This window comes from Eschrichtius robustus, chromosome 3 (genome assembly GCF_028021215.1).
Source record: "Eschrichtius robustus isolate mEscRob2 chromosome 3, mEscRob2.pri, whole genome shotgun sequence".
Lineage (NCBI taxonomy): Eukaryota > Metazoa > Chordata > Mammalia > Artiodactyla > Eschrichtiidae > Eschrichtius > Eschrichtius robustus.
This window is the reverse complement of record NC_090826.1, coordinates 129,377,224-129,402,090: the sequence shown is the minus strand read 5'-3', so window position 1 is coordinate 129,402,090 and position 24,867 is coordinate 129,377,224. Positions and strand designations below refer to the sequence as shown.

The 24,867-nt window shown below is 38.7% G+C and overlaps 1 protein-coding gene across 2 annotated transcripts in view; it reads right to left on the bottom strand.

Moving 5' to 3' along the window:
- DNM3 (dynamin 3) overlaps positions 1-24,867 on the bottom strand; it is a 591,315-nt gene that overhangs the window by 484,694 nt on the left and 81,754 nt on the right. For both annotated transcript variants that reach the window (XM_068541252.1, XM_068541253.1), the window contains exon 2: positions 10,389-10,462. In XM_068541252.1, the coding sequence (XP_068397353.1) occupies positions 10,389-10,462 (74 nt within the window). The remainder of the gene's footprint in view (positions 1-10,388; positions 10,463-24,867) is intronic.

The window sequence follows — 24,867 nt, the reverse complement described above, 5'->3', positions numbered from 1 at the left end:
CATACCCCAGACTTCCCTGTGAACAGTGTGCCTTTAGGGTAAAAAAAAAAAAAGGAGGGGGGCAATTCTTAGCTGGCATCAATTAGAGTAGAGTACTGAAATGCAAAAGCCCCATTTTGAGGTTCCTGAAGGACTGTCAGGATAGTAAGTTTTCCCTGAGGGGAGAATTTCTAGTCCACTTCACATGAAGAGAGAGGAGGGGCATGAGGTATGATTCTCACTGATTAATGGGAAGTAGTGAAAGAACAGTCAGGGGCTTAGAAGGGACAAGATTGGGAGACTGTTGACAAAAGGGTATAAGGAAGAAACATGTGATGTTCCTTCTCAAAGGAGCTCAATGTGTAAGAATGTCTTTCCCATGTCAATACACAACAAAAAGCCCCCACTGCAACAGAGCTTATTAATATTCTGGTCAAAAAGTCTCTTCTCTCAGCCATCCCAATATTTGCATAAGTATTTGTTGAATAAATTAAGAAATGCAAATAAAATTACTATATAACTAAAATACCCAAAAGAATCAATTAAAAATATTTTAATCTGTCAAACATAGAGTAAGATGGTTAATTTAAGAATTAAAATTAAAAATAGCAGCTTTTACATAGATCAGCAATTAGGAGTCAGAAAATATAATGGGGAAAAAAAAACATATTCAAACTACAAGAACAAAAATAAATATGAACACCCTAACTAGAAATGTATGGACACTGTACAAAGACCATCAAGAATTTTACCAAAGTAAAAGAAAATGTGAGCAAAGGAAAGAATATAGCATGGTCTCTGTACTGGAAAAAAATAATAATATTTTAAAGATATTGATTATTCTCTAATGAATCTATTGAAGTTAAAATAATTCTAGTGGCAATGGTTTTGTCTTTACAAAATTATTCTAAACTTTGACACAAATAGAAAAGAACCCCTAAATAAAAATAAATTATGGGAATAGAAAACTATCAACAGTGCATCCATACATGTGTAGATTTGAGGATCTGGCATTTTAGTCCTTCACATAAGAGCCTTCCATGAGCTTTTTCCTGTTACCCTGTTTTTATTGTGGATTTACCTCAGGGAGAAACGTGCCGCTTTTTTCTTCTTTTCTAAAGACGCTGAGAGAAGATAATTTATAAGATGGACTCATTCTCTTCCTGAACCACACACCTGTGACAATTACTGTAATGGACTGGACCTTATGTGTATATGTGTATGATAACTGGAGCTTTGCTCTCTCAATCTGTTGTGCACAAAGCAGTCAGGGGAAAAAAAACACAAAAAACAAAGTCTTGAGAGGACCTTCAAAATGGAGGAGGAGTAAGACATGCAGATCACCTTCCTCCAGAAAAATACATCAAAAATACGTCGACGTGTGGAACAACTCCTAAAGAACACTTACTAAACGCTAGCAGAAGACCTCAGACCTCCCAAAAGCTGTGTGGCTGACAGGGTTTTGGTGCCCCAGCTGGGTGTCAGGCCTGAGCCTCTGAGGTGGGAGAGTGGAGTTCAGGACACTGGACCACCAGAGACCTCCCAGCCCCATGTAATATCAATTGGAGAGAGCTCTACCAGAGATCTCCATCTCAATGCAAAGACTCAGCTCCACTCAACCACCAGCAAGCTCCAGTGCTGGACACCCCATGCCAAACAACCAGAAAAACAGGAACACAACCCCACCCATTAGCAGAGAGGCTGGCTAAAATCATAATAAGTTCACAGACACCCTAAAACACACCACAGGAGGTGGTCTGGCCCACGAGAAAGATAAGATCCACCAGAACACAGACACCAGTCCCCTCCACTAGGAAGCCTACACAACCCACTGAACGAACCTTACCCACTGGGGGCAGACACCAAAAACAATGGGAACTAAGAACATGCGTCTGTGCAAAGGAGACCCCAAACAGAGTAAGTCAAGCAAAATGAGAAGAAAGAGAAATACACACGTGGGAAAAAACCCACCAGAACACACAAATGAAGAGGAAATAGGCAGTCTACCTGAAAAAGAATGCAACATAATAATACTAAAGATGATCCAAAATCTTGGAAATAGAACAGAGAAAATACAAGAACCGTTTAACAAGGACCTAGAAGAACTAAAGAGCAAACAAACAATGATGAATAACACAATAAATGAAATTTAAAATTCTCTAGAAGGAATCCATAGCAGAATAACTGAGGCAGAAGAATGGATAAGTGACCTGGAAGATAAAATAGTGGAAATAATTACCTCAGAGCAGAATAAAGAAAAGAGAATGAACAGAATTGAGGACAGTCTCAGAGACTTCTGGGACAACATTAAACGCACCAACATTCGAATTATAGGGGTCCCAGAAGAAGAAGAGAATAAGAAAGGGACTGAGAAAATATTTGAAGAGATTATAGTTGAAAACTTCCCTAATATGGGAAAGGAAATAGTTAATCAAGTCCAGGAAGCACAGAGAGTCCCATACAGGATAAATCCAAGGAGATTTACATGCCAAGACACATATTAATCAAATTATCAAAAATTAAATACAAAGAAAAAATATTAAAAGCACCAAGGGAAAAGCAACAAATAACATACAATGGAATCCTCATAAGGATAACAGCTGATTTCTCAGCAGAAACTCTGCAAGCCAGAAGGGAGTGGCAGGACATATTTAAAGTGATGAAAGGGAAAAACCTACAACCAAGATTACTCTACCCAGCAAGGATCTCATTCAGATTTGACAGAGAAATTAAAACCTTTACAGACAAGCAAAAGCTAAACCAGCTTTGCAACAAAAGCTACAGGAACTTCTCTAGGCAGGAAACACAAGAGAAGGAAAAGACCTACAATAACAAACCCAAAACAATTAAGAAAATGGTAATAGGTACATACATATTGATAACTACTTAAATGTAAATGGATTAAATGCTCCAACCAAATGACACAGACTGGCTGAATGGATACAAAAACAAGACTCGGGGCTTCCCTGGCGGCGCAGTGGTTAACAATCTGCCTGCCAATGCAGGGGACACGGGTTCGAGCCCTGGTCTGGGAAGATTCCACATGCCATGGAGCGACTAAGCCCGTGAGCCACAACTACTGAGCCTGCGCGTCTGGAGCCTGTGCTCCGCAATGGGAGAGGCCACGACGGTGAGAGGCCCACACACTGCGATGAAGAGTGGCCCCCGCTTGCTGCAACTGGAGAAAGCCCTCACACAGAAACGAAGACCTAACACAGCCAAAAAATATATATAAATAAACTAATTAATTAAAAAAAAAAAACAAGACTCATATATATGCTGTCTACAAGAGACCCACTTCAGACCTAGGGACACATACAGACTGAAAGTGAGGGGATGGAAAAAGATATTCCATGAGAATGGAAATCAGAAGAAAGCTGTAGTAGCAATTCTCATCTCAGACAAAATAGACTTTAAAATAAAGACTATTACAAGAGACAAAAAAGGACACTACATAACGATCAGGGGATGAATCCTAGAAGAAGATATAACAATTGTAAATATTTATGTACCCAACATAGGAGAACCTCAATACGTAAGGCAAATGTTAACAGCCATAAAAAGGGAAATCGACAGTAACACCCCACTTTCACCAATGGACAGATCATCCAACCAGAAAATTAATAAGGAAATACAAGCTTTAAATGACACATTAAACAAGATGGACTTAATTGATATTGATAGGACATTCCACCCAAAAACAAGAGAATACACATTCTTCTCAAGTGCTCATAGAACATTCTCTAGGATAGCCCATATCTTGGTTCACAAATCAAGCCGTGGTAAATTTAACAAAATTGAAATCATATCAAGTATCTTTTCCAACCACAATGCTATGAGACTAGATATCAATTACAAGAAAAAATCTGTAAAAAATACAAACACATGGATGCTAAACAATACGCTACTAAATAACCAAGAGATCACTGAAGAAATCAAAGAGGAAATCAAAAAATACCTAGAGACAAATGACAATGAAAACACGATGACCCAGAACCTATGGGATGCAGCAAAAGCAGTTCTAAGAGGTAGTTTATAGTAATACAATCCTACTCAAGAAACAAGAAAAATCTCAAATAAACAACCTAACCTGACAGCTAAAGCAATTAGAGAAAGAACAAAAAAAAACCCAAAGTTAGCAGAAGGAAAGAAATCATAAAGCTCAGATCAGAAAAAAATGAAAAAGAAATGAAGGAAACAATGCAAAGATCAATAAAACTAAGGGTTGGTTCTTTGAGAAGATAAACAAAATTGATAAACCATTAGCCAGACTCATCAAGAAAAAAAGGGAGAAGACTCAAATTAACAGAATTTGAAATGAAAAAGAAGTAACAACTGACACTGCAGAAATACAAAGGATCAATAGAGATTACTACAAGCAACTCTATGCCAATAAAATGGACAACTTGGAAGAAATGGACAGATTCATAGAAAAGCACAACCTTCCAAGACTGAAACAGGAAGAAATAGAAAATATAAACAGACCAATCACAAGCACTGAAATTGAAACTGTGATTCAAAATCTTCCAACAAACAAAAGCCCAGGACCAGATGGCTTCAAAGGCGAATTCTATCAAACATTTAGAGAAGAGCTAACACCCATCCTTCTCAAACTCTTCCAAAATACAGCAGAGGGAGGATCACTCTCAAACTCATTCTATGAGGACACCATCACCCTGAAACCAAAACCAGACAAAGATGTTACAAAAAAAGAAAACTGCAGGCCAATATCACTGAGGAACAGAGATACAAAAATCCTCAACAAAATACTAGCAAACAGAATCCAACATCAAATTAAAAGGATCATACACCATGATCAAGTGGGGTTTATCCCGGGAATGCAAAGATTCTTCAGTATATGCAAATCAATCAACGTGATACACCATATTAACAAATTTAAGGATAAAAACCATATGATCATCTCAATAGATGCAGAAAAAGCTTTCAACAAAATTCAACACCCATTTATGATAAAAATCTTCCAGAAAGTAGGCATAGAGGAAACTTACCTCAACATAATAAAGGCCATATATGACAAACCCACAGCCAACATGGATCTCAATGGTGAAAAACTGAAACCATTTTCACTAAGATCAGGAAGAAGACAAGGTTGCCCACTCTCACCACTATTATTCAACATGGTTTTGGAACTTTTAGCCTCAGCAATCAGAGAAGAAAGAGAAATAAAAGGAATCCTAATCGGAAAGGAAGAAGTAAAACTGTCACTGTTTGCAGATGACATGATACTACACATAGAGGATCCTAAAGATGCTACCAGAAAACTACTAGAGCTAATCAGTGAATTTGGTAAAGTAGCAGGATACAAAATTAATGCACAGAAATCTCTTGCATTCCTATACACTAATGATGAAAAATCTGAAAGAGAAATTAAGGAAACACTCCCATTTACCACGGCAACAAAAAGAATAAAATACCTAGGAATAAACCTACCTAAGGAGACAAAAGTCCTGTATGCAGAAAACTATAAGACACTGATGAAAGAAATTAAAGATGATACAAACAGATGGAGAGATATACCATGTTCTCGGATTGGAAGAATCAACATTGTGAAAATGACTGTACTACCCAAAGCAATCTACAGATTCAATGCAATCCCTATCAAATTACCAATGGCATTTTTCAGAGAACTAGAACAAAAAACTTCACAATTTGTATGGAAACACAAAAGACCCCAAATATCCAAAGCAATCTTGGCTCCCTGACTTCAGACTATACTACAAAGCTAAAGTAATCAAGTTAGTATGGTACTGGCACAAAAACAGAAATATAGATCAGTGGAACAGGGTAGAAAGCCCAGAGATAAACCCACACACATATGGTCACCTTATCTTTGATAAAGGAGGCAAGAATATACAATGGAGAAAAGACAGCCTCTTCAATAAGTGGTGCTGGGAAAACAGGACAGCTACATGTAAAAGAATGAAATTAGAACACTTTCTAACACCACACACAAAAATAAACTCAAAATGGATTAAAGACCTAAATGTAAGGTCAGACACTATCAAACTCTTAGAGGAAAACATAGGCAGAACACTTTATGACATAAATCACAGCAAGATCCTTTTTGACCCACCTCCTAAAGAAATGGAAATAAAAACAAAAATAAACAAATCGGACCTAATGAAACTTAAAAGCTTTTGCACAGCAAAGGAAACCATAAACAAGACAAAAAGACAACCCTCAGAATGGGAGAATATTTGCAAATGAAGCAACTGACAAAGGATTAATCTCCAAAATATACAAGCAGCTCATGCAGCTCAATTATCAAAAAATAACAACCTAATCCAAAAATGGGCAGAAAACCTAAATAGACATTTCTCCAGAGAAGATATACAGATTGCCAACAAACACATGAAAGGATGCTCAATATCTCTAATCATTAGAGAAATGCAAATCAAAACTACAATGAGGTATCACCTCACACTGGTCAGAATGGCCATCATCAAAAATCTACAAACAATAAATGCTGGAGAGGGTGTGGAGAAAAGGGAACCCTCTTGCACTGTTGGTGGGAATGTAAATTGACACAGCCACTATAGAGAACAGTATGGAGGTTCCTTAAAAAACTAAAACTAGAACTACCATACGACCCAGCAATCCCACTACTGGGCATATACCCTGAGAAAACCATAATTCAAAAAGAGTCATGTACCACAGTGTTCATTCCAGCTCTATTTACAATAGCCAGGACATGGAAGCAACCTAAGTGTCCATCAACAGATGAATGGATAAAGAAGATGTGGCACATATATACAATGGAATATTACTCAGCCATAAAAAGAAACGAAATTGAGTTATTTGTAGTGAGGTGGATGGACCTAAGAGTCTGTCATACAGTGTGAAGTAAGTCAGAAAGAGAAAAACAAATACTGTATACTAACACCTATATATGGAATCTTAAAAAAAAAAAAAGGGTTCTGAAGAACCTAGGGGCAGGACAGGAATAAAGACACAGATGTAGAGAATGGACTTGACACAGGTAAAGGGAAGGGTAAGCTGGGATGACGTGAGAGAGTGGCATGGACATATATACACTACCAAATCTAAAATAGATAGCTAGTGGGAAGCAGCCGCATAGCACAGGGAGATCACCTCTGTGCCTTGTGACCACCTAGAGGCGTGGGATAGGGAGGGTGGGAGGGAGGGAGGCTCAAGAGGGAGGGGATATGGGGATATATGTATACATATAGCTGATTCACTTTGTTATACAGCAGAAACTAACACAACATTGTAAAGCAATTTTACTCCAATAATTATTTTTTAAAAAAAAAGCTCCCAAACTGGGAATGCCTAAAAGGTAGAAGAAGCCTGTATCAGTTTTAGGCAAATAAAATTTTGTTATTCAAACTCTTCAAATTAAAAAAAATAATAAAAATTATAAATAAATAAATAAGTAAGTAAATAATGGGGGGAGGACTATAGCCTTGATAGATAGATATTAAAGCAAGTTATAAACCTGTTTAAAGTAAAACACTGTAGGGACTTCCCTGGCAGTCCAGTGGTTAAGACTCTGCGCTTCCACTGCAGGAGGTGCGAGTCAGGGAACTAAGATCCCATATGCCGCATGGCACAACACTATAGTGTTGGCACATTAAAACAAAAAAGATATTCAGAAATAGATTGCACTAAGAGTGGAATATAAGATAAAGGAGACTCGGGAAAAAATTATTTCTTCATATATGAAAATAAATTTCAGAACTAAATGCTAAAAAATTTAAAAAGTATGGAAAGGAAAAAATTATGCTAAATATTTACTTTTTGTTAAATGTAAATGTATAGACTTTATAACCATAAAGAGTAAACCTTCTATACATTAAAAATGATATAATCAGACTATAAATCACCAGAAGGGCAGAGACTTTGTCCTAGTCACTGCTATATCTCCAGAGCTTCAAATAGTATCTGGTACATTGTAGATTTGTAAGCAATTTACTTTTTCCAAATTACATCATTCAAGTCCATTCCTTTGGATCAAACTTCGATGTTTTTACATTAAGAAATGGTTTAAAATGTCTACAATTTCTACCCAAAGAGTGAGCTGAATTGTGATAAGGATTGCATTGACTCTATCAATCAATTTGGGAAGTATTGCCATCTTACATTAAGTCTTCCAATCAGTGAACATGGGATGTTTTTCAAATTATCTAAATAATAGTTTGTAGTTTTCATAGTATAAGTTTTGCTCTTCTTGTAAATTTATTCCTAAGTAGTGTATTCTTTATGATGCTATTGTATATAGAACTGTTTTCTTACTGAAAGTTTTTGATTACACATTGCAAGTGTATAAAATTACAATTGATTTTTGTATCTTTATCTGGTATCCTGTAACCTTGTGGAGCTCATTTATTAGTTCTAATAGTTGTTTAGTGACTTCCTTAGGAATTTTTATGTACTTGATCATATCATCTGCAAATAGAGATAATTTTACTCTATCCTCTCCAATATGGATGTCTTTTATTTTTTTTCCTCTCGCCCAACTGCGCTGGCTAGAACCTCTAGTACAACACTGAATAGAAGTGACAACAGTGGACATCCTTGTCTTATTTCCAATATTAGAGGGAAAGCATTCCATCTTTCACCATTAAGTATGATGTTAGCTGTGAGTTTTTCATACATGTCCTTTATTAAGTTGAGGAAGTGCCCTTCTATTCCTAGTTTGCTGAGTGTTTCATGATGGAGTATGGGATTTTCTTAAATGCTCATTCTAAGTCTATTGAGACAATCCTGTGATTTTTGTTTTCATTCTGTTGACATGATACATTACTTGATTTTCAGATATTAAATCAATCTTGCATTCCTGGGATAAAACAAACTGATTCTCAAATTCACATAGAATTTTAAAGGACTCAGGATAGCCAAAACAACCTTGAAAAGGAAGAACAAAGTAGAAAAACTCATACTTCTGAATTTCAAAACTAAGTACAAAGCAAGGGTAATTAAGAGAGTATGGTATAGGCACAAATACAGAGATATAGAACAACTGAATAGACTTGGGAGTCCAGAAATAAACCCATATATCTATGGCCAATTGATTTTCAATGAAGGTGCCAAAAAACATACAGTGGAGAAAGAATAGTCTTTTCTAAAAATGGTGCTGGGACAATTGGATATACACATACAAAAAATGAAGTTGAACTCCTACTTTGTACCACTTATAAAAATTAACTCAAAATGGTTCAAAGGTCTAAATGTAAAATCAAAACTGTAAAATTATTAGAAGAAAACATAAGGGTAAACCTCCATGACCTTGTTTTTGCAAATTATGAGGCATGAACTTTACAAGTGCTTCAATCTTAAACATTCAAAGAAATTGTTAGGAAAAGTAGTAAAATCCTCAAAAAGCAATGGGCAAAGATAAAAAAAAAAACAGCCAATTCACAAAAGAAGAAATACAGATACCAAATAAACGCACACAAAAAATTCCACACCACCAGTTACTGAGAAACAAAAATGAAAACAAAGCTCGTTTGCCTATCAAATTACCATGGTGGTAAGGAGAGGGCCAAAAACAGCACATTAGATATAGATCCAGATATGGATATAAACACAGATATAGATACACATACACTATACATATTGATAAATGGAATATTGCCTGCCATATCAGTAAACAAAGGATGTCACAGTTATCAGTGATTGCAGCCCCCACGGGAGGGTGAGCTGGTGAGCCCTGAGGAAACTCAGGATATGAAAACACAAGATACTGACCCCAGATAGCTGAGGTGTATATCAAAGAAATGATTTCATTGAGCCCAGACTCTTGCATCTTCCCAGTCTCAGAAAAGTGATAAATTCCTTGAGATATCTAGTTTTCTTTTATTAACAGTAATCTTTTGTTCCTACTACCTGCCCTTTGTTGCAAAACTCCTATATATCCTAGCTCCCCCCGTTGCCTCCTCGGAGCAGGTCTCTCAGGGTTACCTGAGATGCTGCCTCCTGGGCTTTAAATCCTAAAAACTCCCACCGAATAAAACACAACTTTCAACTTTTCGGTTGTGCGGTTTTTTTTTTTTCAGTCGACAATATGCATACAGGTGTTAGATGGATGTTAAATTACTTTTAAAAAATTCCCAGACACATACACACACACACACACACACACACACACACACAGGAAGGAAAGAAGTATACCAAAGGGGTATTAGTGGTTATGCCACACTGTAAAATTATAAATATATTACAATGAGAAATGAGACTTTCCATTTAATGTAATAAAGGGAATTTAAAAAGCAATGAAGAAGAGGGCATTTTGGAGAGAAATATAGGCAGCTACCCATAGCAGAGTGATCACAAAAACGTTTCTGTTGCTACAACCCAACAGCCAGGAGTGGAGACAACAGGTACCATGGTATACACTCATCCATGTGGCAAACATCCTCATTCATTACCTGCTTTGGAAGTAACAAGCTGCAGAACAAGAGGCCTTCTCGTTACAATGCCGGACCCTCGAGGGAGAAAGTCCCTAAAAAAAAAAGAAGGAATAGATTAAGGCATATTAAGGAATTCTGATCACCTATAAATTTACAAATGAAGTTCCACAGAAATTCTAATTCTCAACCTTTCAGTGCATCACATATCTAAAGAAGGCTAGACCCATCTTATAAAAGAGACATTTGCAAAATAAAAAAGGGGGGGTGGGGAAGGGTCCTTATACTGAATACTAACCAACGTTCATTATCATAATGACCTCACTGGAATATGTAATTCATTCATTTAGCTGGAATTAATAAAAGTTTGCATTAAACTACTGTGTATTGTCAATTCATTTTTATTTTCAGAGAACAAGGATTTACAAAAATATTTGCTGTGGAAGTTAATCCTTAAACTCTTTGGTAATTAAAAAATTCATCACTCCATCCAGCTTCAAGATCAATATTAACACCATTAAATACTGACCATTATAAGAGGTAATAAAGGCACATTAGATTGTATCTTCTAAATACCTAATTTTTTTCTCCAATAAAAGGTCACACACAAAGTGGGATTAAGCGGAGATAAATATTGCATATGTAGAAATTAACAGCAGAAAAAATACTGCAATTTGATTTTTGTTTTTTCTCATTCCCGATTCATAGGAGCTTATAGAAAAAGGAGATTTTTCAAATAAATATTGTGTTTAAAATGGCATGTTAATATACACTAAACCAATAAAACTGCAAAGAAAGTATTTTATAATTACATCTATAATGCCACATAAATCAGTACTGATTCTGCAATGTCAAAGAGAATTCATAAACATACCTATAACACTGTTTTTAAAGAATTTAGAATGACTCACAACTTTTAGAAGCATCATCATTTTAAAAATCACAGAATTCCATTCAAAATAAATTTCTGACTCAATGGCAATGTTTCCCAAAAAGTGTTTCCAGGAACACCAGAAAGTGTTATAACCACAGACACCCAGGATCCATTCTGAACCTACAGATTCAAAATGTTCAGGGACAGATGTGGCATCTATACTCTTAACAAACTCCAGGGGATTCTGATGTTCACCATGGTTTTTCTATCGAGTCCAAGCTCACTCTGCATGCCGCACAACAGGCTAGTGAATAGGAGATGAGGTGTTGAGGCAAGGAATAGCAACTTTATTCAGAAATCCTGCAGACAAAGAAGATGGCGGACTAGTGTCTCTGAAAAACTATCTTATCTGGGTCTGGATGCCAGTTTCTTTTATAGAATCAGAGAGGGGGAGGTGATGAGGAAGTAAAGTAAAATGACCATAAGTTTTGCAAATATCACCTGGAATGGCCAGCCTCCCAGAGGGGATGTGTTAATTTCTTCTTTCTTGCAGCCATCCACAGGTGGACAGGGTCAGGATGTACAAAGGCACTTTGGTTTAACATTCAGGCAGAGGGGCAAGGTTACCTGAGGGAGGCCATTATGTATGATTATAATAACAAAAACAACGAAAAGCAAAGGTTAAAGTCAAAGAAACAGATCAAACATGGAGTCCAATTTAGCTCTTCCCTGTTACAGTTTGAGAACCACTGGCCTCAAGTTAGGAAATGTTACTTAATGATTTAGTGGATAATAATGGCATGGGATATACTATGAGTTTTGTAGGAAAATTGACAGAACACAGCTTCAACACAGATGGGATTTCAGTAAACAACAGCTTATACAATTGGTAATGGTCAGTGAGAATGCTGCAAAATCCAAGGCTTTAGCTCCACTAATACTTTGAAATAGAGAGTTACAGAGATAAAATTAAGCAAAATTTCCCCTACTTACAACTAATTTATTTTGCAAGTGCTAGTGTAATTTCTGACAGCCTCTTAGCTAAGTTAATGATTTTACTCCTTGACTCCAAGGGCTAAGTTTCATTTGGAATGTCACCATATGTAACTAAAATAGAGAATAGTGAAATTACAGACTTGTTTTTGCTCTTAAAAAATGCCACCTGAATAAATAATATTATTTACTTATCAAAAAAATTCACTGAAAAACTAAGAAGTGCTAGGAAGATGCTGTGGGCATGGGCCTGCACTAGTTAGACACCAGGAGTACAAAATCTAATGGGAAGATAAAGACATACATGCACAAAGAAAACCATTAAGAAGGGAGCAGGTAAATTACACTAGAGTTCAGAAATGAGAGAGACAAACACTCTCTTTTTAAAAACATCCAAATACATGCAATCAGATACTCTTAATATTCTTCAGGAACTGTATTAGAATATTTGTTAGTTTGGATGTTTTCAGTAATCACTTTAAAAAAAACAAGGAGAGCATCTACTCTGTGCCTAGACCTAAAAAGGAAAAGTTAATTTGAGAATCAAAATTGGTAAAGGGGGGCTTCCCTGGTGGCGCAGTGGTTGAGAATCTGCCTGCCAATGCAGGGGACACGGGTTCGAGCCCTGGTCTGGGAAGATCCCACATGCCGCGGAGCAACTGGGCCCGTGAGCCACAATTACTGAGCCTGCGCGTCTGGAGCCTGTGCTCCGCAACAAGAGAGGCCGCGATAGTGAGAGGCCCGCGCACTGCGATGAAGAGTGGCCCCCACTCGCCGCAACTAGAGAAAGCCCTCGCACAGAAACGAAGACCCAACACAGCCATAAATAAATAAATAAATAAATAGATAGATAGATAGATAGATAGATAGATAGATAGATAGATAGATAGATAGATAGGTAAAGGGAAAATGAAACAAAACTCCAGAGCAAAGAGCTGGAGGCCATCTGTTTGAGTTATTAGGGCCATGAATGACGTTTTAGGATGTATAGATGCCAAAGATAAATATACATGTCTTAAATGTCTAAATAATGGCATTTAACAAATCAATAAAATATCTTCTTTAAGCAAAAGATGTAGAAAATAAAGAAGGAGAGAAGGAAGAAGGAAGAAAGGAGGTTTAGTTACTTAATACCTTCATGCTGGGATCTGCTTCAACTCATGCTTGTGACCATATATTTATAATGTAGATTTAGTAACAATCATTTGAACATTATCAAAGCAAAACAGAAGGTATCAAACATCTTAAATAACAAATAATTATCATGTGTTTGGATAAAATGTAAGCCGACAGATATAGCTAACACTTTTCTCTACATTTTTATTAAGCAAACAGAACTTTGCTTTAAGAGTAATAAACGTTTTCAAGTATCCCCTTCATGGCTCTCCCAGTCCTACCTCCAACACATACATTTTCACCAAAAGTCAAAAGATTTGGTAACCAAATCCTGCTATTTTGAAGTCTCTTCTGACTTCACAGGAGTATCTGAATGCCACAAAGCACGAGAGAGAAATTTCTCTCTTCTGAAGACTGAGTGACTAATCTGGCACCCTGAAGATTCATGTCACTCTGATGACCCAGCAGCATGAAAACCATATGCTCAGCACACCCCTGCTGTGAGAGCTAAGGGGGTTAGCCCTCAAATGAAACACAGAAAACCTCTCATTGAACCCCAGTTCTGCCACTGAATGGGCTAAATTCTCTAAACCTCAGTTTCTTTTTCTGCTAAATTGAGGAAATCCTATAAATTTAAGGAAATGCAACACATGGGAAATTTTTAAAAACCAAAGCACCACAGAAAAAAAGTAGTACTATTGAGATTTCCAGGAAGATGGCGGAAGAGTAAGACGTGGAGATCACCTTCCTTCCCAAAGATACAGTAGAAATACATCTACACGTGGAACTGCTCCTACAGAACACCCACTGAACGCTGGCAGAAGACTTCAGACCTCCCAAAAGGCAAGAAAATCCCCACGTACTTGGGTAGGGCAAAAGAAAAAAGAAATAACAGAGACAAAAGAATAGGGACGGGACCTGCACCAGTGGGAGGGAGCTGTGAAGCAGGAAAGGTTTCCACACACTAGGAAGCCCCTTCGCGGGCGGAGACTGCGGGTGGCAGAGGGGGGAAGCTTCGGAGCCACGGAGGAGAGCGCAGCCACAGGGGTGCGGAGGGCAAAGCGGAGAGATTCCCGCACGGAGGATTGGTGCTGAGTAGCACTCACCAGTCCGAGAGGCTTGTCTGCTCAGCCGCCGGGGCGGGCGGGGGCTGGGAGCCGAGGCTCGGGCTTCGGTGCTAGCCGGGAGGGAGTCCGGGAAAAAGTCTGCAGCCGCCGAAGAGGCAAGAGACTTTTTCTTGCCTCTTTGTTTCGCGGCGCGCAAGGAGAGGGGATTCAGAGCGCCGCCTAAACGAACTCCAGAGACGGGCGCGAGCCGCGGCTATCAGCGTGGATCCCACAGCAACAGGGGCACAAAGGGAAAAACGGAGAGATTCCCGCACACAGGATCGGCGCCGAGCAGCACTCACCAGCCCGAGAGGCTTGTCTGCTCACCCGCCGGGGCGGGCGGGGCTGGGAGCCGAGGCTCGGGCTTCGGTCGGATCGCAGGGAGAGGACTGGGGCTGGCGGCGTGAACACAACCTGAAGGGGGCTAGTGCGCCACAGCTAGCCGGGAGGGAGCCCGAGAAAAAGTCTGCAGCCGCCGAAGAGGCAAGAGACTTTTTCTTCCCTCTTTGTTTCGCAGCGCGCAAGGAGAGGGGATTCAGAGTGCCGCCTAAACGAACTCCAGAAGACGGGCGCGAACCGCAGCTATCAGCACGGACCCCAGAGACAGGAGCGAGCCGCGGTTATCAGCGCGGACCCCAGAGACAGGCAGGAGATGCTAAGGTTGCTGCTGCCGCCACCAAGAAGCCTGTGTGCAAGCACAGGTCACTCTCCACACTGCCCCACCCAGGAGCCGGTTCAGCCCGCCACTGCCAGGCTCCCGTGATCCGGGGACAACTTCCCCTGGAGAACAGGAGAACGCACAGCGCGCCTCAGGTGGGTGCAACATCACGCCGGCCTCTGCCTCCCCAGGCTCGCCCCGCCTCCTCCGTACCGCTCCCTCCCCCCCGGCCTGAGTGAGCCAGAGCCCCCGGAGCAGCTGCTCCTTTAACCCCGTCCTGTCTGGGCAGGGAACAGACACCCTCAGGCGACCTACATACAGAGGCGGGTCCAAATCCAAAGCTGAACCCCGGGAGCTGTACGAACAAAGAAGAGAAAGGGAAATCTCTCCCAGCAGCCTCAGAAGCAGCGGATTAAAGCTCCACAAACAACTAGATGTGCCTGCATCTGTTGAATACCTGAATAGACAACGAATCATCCCAAATTCAAGAGGTGGACTTTGGGAGCACGATATATTAATTTTTCCCCTTTTCCTTTTTTTGTGAGTGTATATGTGTATGCTTCTGGGTGAGACTTTGTCTGTAGAGCTTTGCTTTCACCATTAGTCCTAGGGTTAGGTCCGTCCGTGTTTTTTCTTTTCTTAACAATTTTTTTTTCCTAATAAATGTTTTCTTAATAATTTTTTCTTATTTTCTATTTTTAGAAATTAAAAAAAATTTTAATAACTTTTTTCATATTTTTTATTTTAAAAAATTAAAAATTTTTTTCTTAATAAATTTTTTCTTAATAATTTTTTTCTTATTTTTTATTATAGAAAATTAATAAATCTATTTTTAAAAATTAAAAAAATTTTTTTTCTGAATACATTTATTCTTAACAATTTTTTTTCTTATTTTTTATTATAATAGCTTTATTTTATTTTATTTTATCCTCTTTCTTTCTTTCTTTCCATTTTTTTCTCCCTTATATTCTGAGCCGTGTGGATGAAAGGCTCCTGGTGCTCCAGCCAGGCATCAGGGCTGTGCCTCTGAGGTGGGAGAGCCAACTTCAGGACACTGGTCCACAAGAGACCTCCCAGCTCCACGTAATACCAAACGGCAAAAATCTCTCAGAGATCTCCATCCCAACATCAAGACCCAGCTTCACTCAACGACCAGCAAGCTACAGTGCTGAACACCCTATGCCAAACAACTAGCAAGACAGGAACACAGCCCCATCCATTAGCAGAGAGGCTGCCTAAAATCATAATAAGGCCACAGACACCCCAAAACACACCACCAGACGTGGACGTGCCCACCAGAAAGACAAGATACAACCTCATTCACCAGAACACAGGCACTAGTCCCCTCCACCAGGAAGCCTACACAACCCACTGAACCAACCTTAGCCACTGGGGACAGATACCAAAAACAACAGGAACTACGAACCTGCAGCCTGTGAAAAGGAGACCCCAAACACAGTAAGATAAGCAAAATGAGAAGACAAAAAAAACACACAGCAGGTGAAGGAGCAGGGCCAAAACACACAAGACCTAAAAAATGAAGAGGAAATAGGCAGTCTACCTGAAAAAGAATTCAGAATAATGATAGTAAAGATGATCCAAAATCTTGGAAATAGAATACACAAAATGCAAGAAACATTTAACAAGGACATAGAAGAACTAAAGAGGAACCAAGCAACGATGAAAAACGCAATAAATGAAATTAAAAATACTCTAGACGGGATGAATAGCAGAATAACTGAGGCAGAAGAACGGATAAGTGACCTGGAAGATAAAATAGGGGAAATAACTAGTGCAGAGCAGAATAAAGAAAAAAGAATGAAAAGAACTGAGGACAGTCTCAGAGACCTCTGGGACAACATTAAACACACCAACATTCGAATTATAGGGGTCCCAGAAGAAGAAGAGAAAAACAAAGGGACTGAGAAAATATTTGAAGAGATTATAGTTGAAAACTTTCCTAATATGGAAAGGAAATAGTTAATCAAGTCCTGGAAGCACAGAGAGTCCCATACAGGATAAACCCAAGGAGAAACACGCCAAGACACATATTAATCAAACTATCAAAAATTAAATATAGGGGCTTCCCTGGTGGCGCAGTGGTTGAGAATCCTCCTGCTAATGCAGGGGACACGGGTTCGAGCCCTGGTCTGGGAAGATCCCACATGCCACGGAGCAACTGGGCCCGTGAGCCACAATTGCTGAGCCTGCACGTCTGGAGCCTGTGCTCCGCAACAAGAGAGGCCGCGATAGCGAGAGGCCTGCGCACCGCGATGAAGAGCGGCCCCCGCTTGCCGCAAATAGAGAAAGCCCTCGCACAGAAACAAAGACCCAACACAGCCATAAATAAATAAATAAATAAATAATTTTTTTAAAAAAATTAAATATAAAGAAAACATATTAAAAGCAGCAAGGGAAAAACAACAAATAACACACAAGGGAATCCCCATAAGGTTAACAGCGGATCTTTCAGCAGAAACTCTGCAAGCCAGAAGGGAGTGGCAGGATATACTTAAAGTCATGAAGGAGAAAAACCTACAACCAAGGTTACTCTACCCAGCAAGGATCTCATTCAGATTTGATGGAGAAATTAAAACCTTTACAGACAAGCAAAAGCTGAGAGAGTTCAGCACCACCAAACCAGCTTTACAACAAATGCTAAAGGAACTTCGCTAGGCAGGAAACACAAGAGAAGGAAAACACCTACAATAACAAACCCAAAACATTTAAGAAAATGGGAATAGGAACATACATATCGATAATTACCTTGAATGTAAATGGATTAAATGCTCCCACCAAAAGACACAGACTGGCTGAATGGATACAAAAACAAGACCCATATATATGCTGTCTACAAGAGACCCACTTCAGACCTAGAGACACATACAGACTGAAAGTGAGGGGATGGAAAAAGATATTCCACGCAAATGGAAATCAAAAGAAAGCTGGAGTAGCAATTCTCATATCAGACAAAATAGACTTTAAAATAAAGACTATTACAAGAGACAAAGAAGGACACTATATAATGATCAAGGGATCAATCCAAGAGGAAGGTATAACAACTGTAAATATTTATGCACCCAACATAGGAGCACCTCAATACATAAGGCAAATACTAACAGCCATAAAAGGGGAAATTGACAGTAACACAATCATAGTAGGGGACTTTAACACCCCACTTTCAACAATGGACAGATCATCCAAAATGAAAATAAATAAGGAAACACAAGCTTTAAATGATACATTAAACAAGATGGACTTAATTGATATTTATAGGACATTCCACCCAAAAACAACAGAATACACATTTTTCTCAAGTGCTCATGGAACATTCTCCAGGATAGATCATATCTTGGGTCACAAATCAAGCCTTGATAAATTTAAGAAAATTGAAATCGTATCAAGTATCTTTTCCGACCACAACGCTATGAGACTAGATATCAATTACAGGAAAAGATCTGTAAAAAATACAAACACATGGAGGCTACACGATACACTACTTAATAACGAAGTGATCACTGATGAAATCAAAGGGGAAATCAAAAAATACCTAGAAACAAATGACAATGGAGACACGACGACCCAAAACCAATGGGATGCAGCAAAAGCAGTTCTAAGAGGGAAGTTTATAGCAATACAAGCCTACATCAAGAAACAGGAAACACCTCGAATAAACAACCTAACCTTGCACCTAAAGCAATTAGAGAAAGAAGAACAAAAAAACCCCAAAGCTAGCAGAAGGAAAGAAATCATAAAGATCAGATCGGAAATAAATGAAAAATAAATGAAGGAAACAATAGCAAAAATCAATGAAACTAAAAGCTGGTTCTTCGAGAAGATAAACAAAATTGATAAACCATTAGCCAGACTCATCAAGAGAAAAAGGGAGAAGACTCAAATCAATAGAATTAGAAATGAAAAAGGAGAAGTAACCACTGGCACTGCAGAAATACAAACGATCATGAGAGATTACTACAAGCAACTCTATGCCAATAAAATGGACAACTTGGAAGAAATGGACAGATTCTTAGAAATGCACAACCTACCGAGACTGAACCAGGAAGAAATAGAAAATATGAACAGACCAATCACAAGCACTGAAATTGAAACTGTGATTCAAAATCTTCCAACAAACAAAAGCCCAGGACCAGATGGCTTCACTGGCGAATTCTATCAAACATTTAGAGAAGAGATAACACCTATCCTTCTCAAAATATTGCAGAGGGAGGAACACTCCCCAACTCATTCTACGAGGCCACCATCACCCTGATACCAAAACCAGACAAAGATGTCACAAAGAAAGAAAACTACAGGCCAATATCACTGATGAACATAGATGCAAAAATCCTCAACAAACTACTAGCAAACAGAATCCAACAGCACATTAAAAGGATTATACACCATGATCAAGTGGGGTTTATTCCAGGAATGCAAGGATTCTTCAATATACGCAAATCAATCAATGTGATACATCATACTAACAAATTGAAGGAGAAAAACCATATGATCATCGCAATAGATGCAGAGAAAGCTTTCGACAAAATTCAACACCCATTTATGATAAAAGCCCTGCAGAAAGTAGGCATAGAGGGAACTTTCCTCAACATAATAAAGGCCATATATGACAAACCCACAGGCAACATTGTCCTCAATGGTGAAAAACTGAAACCATTTCCACTAAGATCAGGAACAAGACAAGGTTGCCCACTCTCACCACTATTATTCAACATAGTTTTGGAAGTGTTAGCCACAGCAATCAGAGAAGAAAAAGAGATAAAAGTAATCCAAATCGGAAAAGAAGAAGTAAAGCTGTCACTGTTTGCAGATGACATGATACTATACATAGAGAATCCTAAGACTGCCACCAGAAAACTACCAGAGCTAATCAATGAATTTGGTAAAGTAGCAGGATACAAAATTAATGCACAGAAATCTCTTGCATTCCTATATACTAATGATGAAAAATCTGAAAGTGAAATTAAAAAAACACTCCCGTTTACCATTGCAACAAAAAGAATAAAATATCTAGGAATAAACCTACCTAAGGAGACAAAAGACCTGTATGCAGAAAATTATAGGACACTGATGAAAGAAATTAAAGATGATACAAATAGATGGAGAGATATACCATGTTCCTGGATTGGAAGAATCAACATTGTGAAAATGACTCTACTACCCAAAGCAATCTACAGATTCAATGCAATCCCTATCAAACTACCACAGGCATTTTTCACAGAACTAGAACAAAAAATTTCACAATTTGTATGGAGACACAAAAGACCCCGAATAGCCAAAGCAAACTTGAGAACGAAAAATGGAGCTGGAGGAATCAGGCTCCCTGACTTCAGACTATATTACAAAGCTACAGTAATCAAGACAGTTTGGTACTGGCACAAAAACAGGAATATAGATCAATGGAACAGGATAGAAAGCCCAGAGATAAACCCACGCATATATGGTCACCTTATCTTTGATAAAGGAGGCAAGCATATAGAGTGGAGAAAAGACAGTCTCTTCAATAAGTGGTGCTGGGAAAATTGGACAGGTACATGTAAAAGTATGAAATTGGAACACTCTCTGACACCATACACAAAAATAAACTCAAAATGGATTAAAGACCTAAGTGTAAAGCCAGACACTATCAAACTCTTAGAGGAAAACATAGGCAGAACACTCTATGACATAAATCGCAGCAAGATCCTTTTTGACCCAGCTCCTAGAGAAATGGAAATAAAAACATAAATAAACAAATGGGACCTAATGAAACTTAAAAGCTTTTGCACAGCAAAGGAAACCATAAACAAGACCAAAAGACAACCCTCAGAATGGGAGAAAATATTTGCAAATGAAGCAACTGACAAAGGATTAATCTCCAAGATTTATAAGCAGCTCATGCAGCTCAATATCAAAAAAACAAACAACCCAATCCAAAAATGGGCAGAAGACCTAAATAGACATTTCTCCAAAGAAGATATACAGATGGCCAACAGACACATGAAAGAATGCTCAACATCCTTAATCATTAGAGAAATGTAAATCAAAACTACAATGAGGTATCATCTCACACCGGTCAGAATGGCCATCATCAAAAAATCCAGAAACAATAAATGCTGGAGAGGGTGTGGAGAAAGGGGAACACTCTTGCACTGTTGGTGGGAATGTAAATTGATACAGCCACTATGGAGAACAGTATGGAGGTTCCTTTAAAAACTAAAACTAGAACTACCATACGACCCAGCAATCCCACTACTGGGCATATACCCTGAGAAAACCATAATTCAAAAAGAGTCATGTACCAAAATGTTCATTGCAGCTCTATTTACAATAGCCAGGACATGGAAGCAACCTAAGTGTCCATCATCGGATGAATGGATAAAGAAGATGTGGCACATATATACAATGGAATATTAGTCAGCCATAAAAGAAATGAAATGGAGGTAATTGTAATGAGGTGGATGGAGTTAGAGTCTGTCATACAGAGTGAAGTAAGTCAGAAAGAGAAAAACAAATACAGTATGCTAACACATATATATGGATTCTAAGGAAAAAAAATAAAAAAGGTCATGAAGAACCTAGTGGCAAGATGGGAATAAAGACACAGACCTACTAAAGAATGGACTTGAGGATATGGGGAGGGGGAGGGGTGAGATGTGACAGGGTGAGAGAGTGTCATGGACATATATACACTACCAAATGTAAAATAGATAGCTAGTGGGAAGCAGCCTCATAGCACAGGGAGATCAGCTCGGTGCTTTATCACCACCTAGAGGGGTGGGATAGGGAGGGTGGGAGGGAGGGAGATGCAAGAGGGAAGAGATATGGGAACATATGTATATGTATAACTGATTCACTTTGTTATAAAGCAGAAACTAACACACCATTGTAAAGCAATTTTACTTCAATAAAGATGTTAAAAAAAAAATTAGTACTATTATTATTGCTACAGTACAACCACAGGGTGTTTTCCCTGATATTTTAGCATCCTCTCGTGTTAAAAAAAAAAAAAATCCTTGACAATTTTTAACATTTCATGAATGAAATTTGGAGGTGAGGAGGCTCAGATCCCACCTGAACTGTCGCCTTGATATCGACCAGCTGCACTGGTTTGGAAAGCTCAGTTCCTTTTTCCTGCCTCCATCAACAGGGAGCCAAGGCACTGATACAAACAATCATGAATAATTCATTAGCCATTAAGTACAACCATCCATTTGAATTTTATTATTTTCTGTGCAATAGGTGGTTGGTTCTCCTGTAGGTACATCTTACAGGAAAATTACTTTGCTAAATTAATGCAGAATAAAAGACTGTGCCTTTAGTATTACTGTGGATTTAAATTTGTGTGCCATTTTCCTGAAAAATGGACCTTCAAGGTAGAGCGAGAAGAGTAATCTGGAGACTAAGCAGTATTAAATTGACTCCCTTCTTTAGCCTGAATGTCTCATCTATGATTGGACTGTACAGATTTTAAGGCAGGAGTAGTGCTTCCCTCTCTATGCCACATAGCAGCTACAATTCAAATGTCTTTCTTCTCTCTCAACCCACCTCAATAAAGCATTAATCTACACAGTCTTAACAGCTAGTCTTCAGACAAAAAGTCAATGCTCTTTCATGGTTTCCTGATTCCTGAACAAAAAGGAGAGAACAGTTCCCATGCTATGGTCTAAGAACCACCTTGATAACATTTCTTATTGGCTCTTCCAGAAACTTAGTTATCAAGAAATATTATCATTGCTCAATTAGGAAATGGTTGATCTTTGGAAGCCTAAAAAGAGAGCAATGGCTGTATCAAAGCTAAAAGGAATTATCCCCCTTAGCAGCAAATAAACTAAGGACATGCTTTTGTTCAATATAGATGTAATGATGACTAACCAGGTGATCTGCTCAGTAAATAAATGTCTAACATCTGCCCTTGACTGAAGCCAAGAGGTATAACTCATACCCTCCAATAAGTTAATTCATGTAGCTGATCCATTCAAAGCCAAATCATCTTAGTCTTGGGGAGGGGAGTGGGAAACGAAATGCAAATGACTACAGTAAGCATGACAGACTCTATGGTTAAGCTCCACACAAGTTGAAGTATCGATGCAAAGCAGGGAATAATCTATTCTGCTTGGGGGACCAGCCAGAAACAATTTCAGAGAGACATGGGATAAGGAGGCATTCCACAGGGGATCCACAGGGAATGTGTAAAGACATGGAAGATCTACGTAACACAGAACATTATGGAACTGTAAATATTAAAGAAAGGTCAGAATGAGGTGGAGAAGTCTCTGGAGAAGGAGGCAGGAGGAGACCTTAGAAGGCTTCACTTGTATTTTTTTCTTCCTATGAAAACAGGAGAGCACTGAAGAGTTTTCAGTGATCAGATTTACAGTTCACTGGGGGACTCTACAGAGAATGTTGAAAAGGGAAAACAAAAGACAGGGAGACTAGTCACTAACCTGCCTAGGTCACTGAGGAAGAAGATGATAAAGGTTATTCAAGGCAGTGATAGTGAAGATGGAGAGAAGACAACAGAGAGAATGGACAACTGACAGGACTTAATGATCACTTTAATGTGGAATGAAATGATATGAAGGAGTTAATAGCCACCAGGATATTTCTGGTTTAGGAAGCTGATTGAATAGTGGTGCCATTAACCAGAATAGGAAATACAGAAAGATCTGGTTATAGCTGATATATATATAGTATCTACCATGTGCCAGGCATCATTTTCATTTGATCTTCATAACAACCCTATGAGGTAGATACTATTGTTATTCTCACTTCACCAATGGGGACACTGAGGCACAGAAAGGCTACATAATTTTCTCAAAGTCACAAAGCTAGTGACAGATCTAGGACTCAAACCTAGAAAGTGTGACTCTAGCATCTGTGCTCTTGAGCATTAGACTATGCTACACTGTAAAAAAAAATGGGAGAAGATGAGGATATGTTGACCTTTAGATACCTAGATAATATCTAGATTAAGACAAGTACATAGTTAGACTGAGCAACTGGAACTTAGGATAAAGGTCCTGTGTAGAGATAATAATTTGTGAGTCTTTATTGGAGGAGGTTGTTGAAGCCAAGAGAACAGATGAGTAGGAACAGAGTGGAGAAGAGTGATGAATATGGAGTCTGGAAAATACCAATACTTAAAGAGCACCTGAAAGAAGTAGAACTAACGAAGAGATTGAGAAGGAGTCCCCAGAGCAATAAGTTAAATACCAGAAGTCAGAGGTATCCCAAAGTCACACTAGCCTCTTAGACATCTCCACTTAGATGTCTCAAAACCAGTCTCTACAATTCAACTCATTATCATCTATCCAACATGTTTCTCCTCCTTTATTCTCAATCACAATCCACATCATCAGCATCCATACATGTCAGCCAAACCAAGTACATGGAAATCATCCATCCACCATCTTCCTCTGTCTTCATGCTCCAAAATGGCCACCAAGTCCTGCTGATTCTACCTTAATATCCCTTAAATGCATCCTCTCTTCTCTATTTCAATCCCCGTTCCAGGTGCCTCCAACTCTCATACAGACTACCACAATAATCTCCCAATTAATTTCCCTGCATCCAATTTGAGCACCCTCCAATCCAACCTCAAGAGGAACATAAGTCCCATCACATCATTCCCAGACTCTAAATCATTAAATGACTCCCCACTGTCTTTAGCATGAAATCCAAACTGTAAACAACAACAAAAAAACTATGCCTCCTAGTGGAAGTTTCAGTGTTCACCTGTGCTCTCAGGCACGTTCC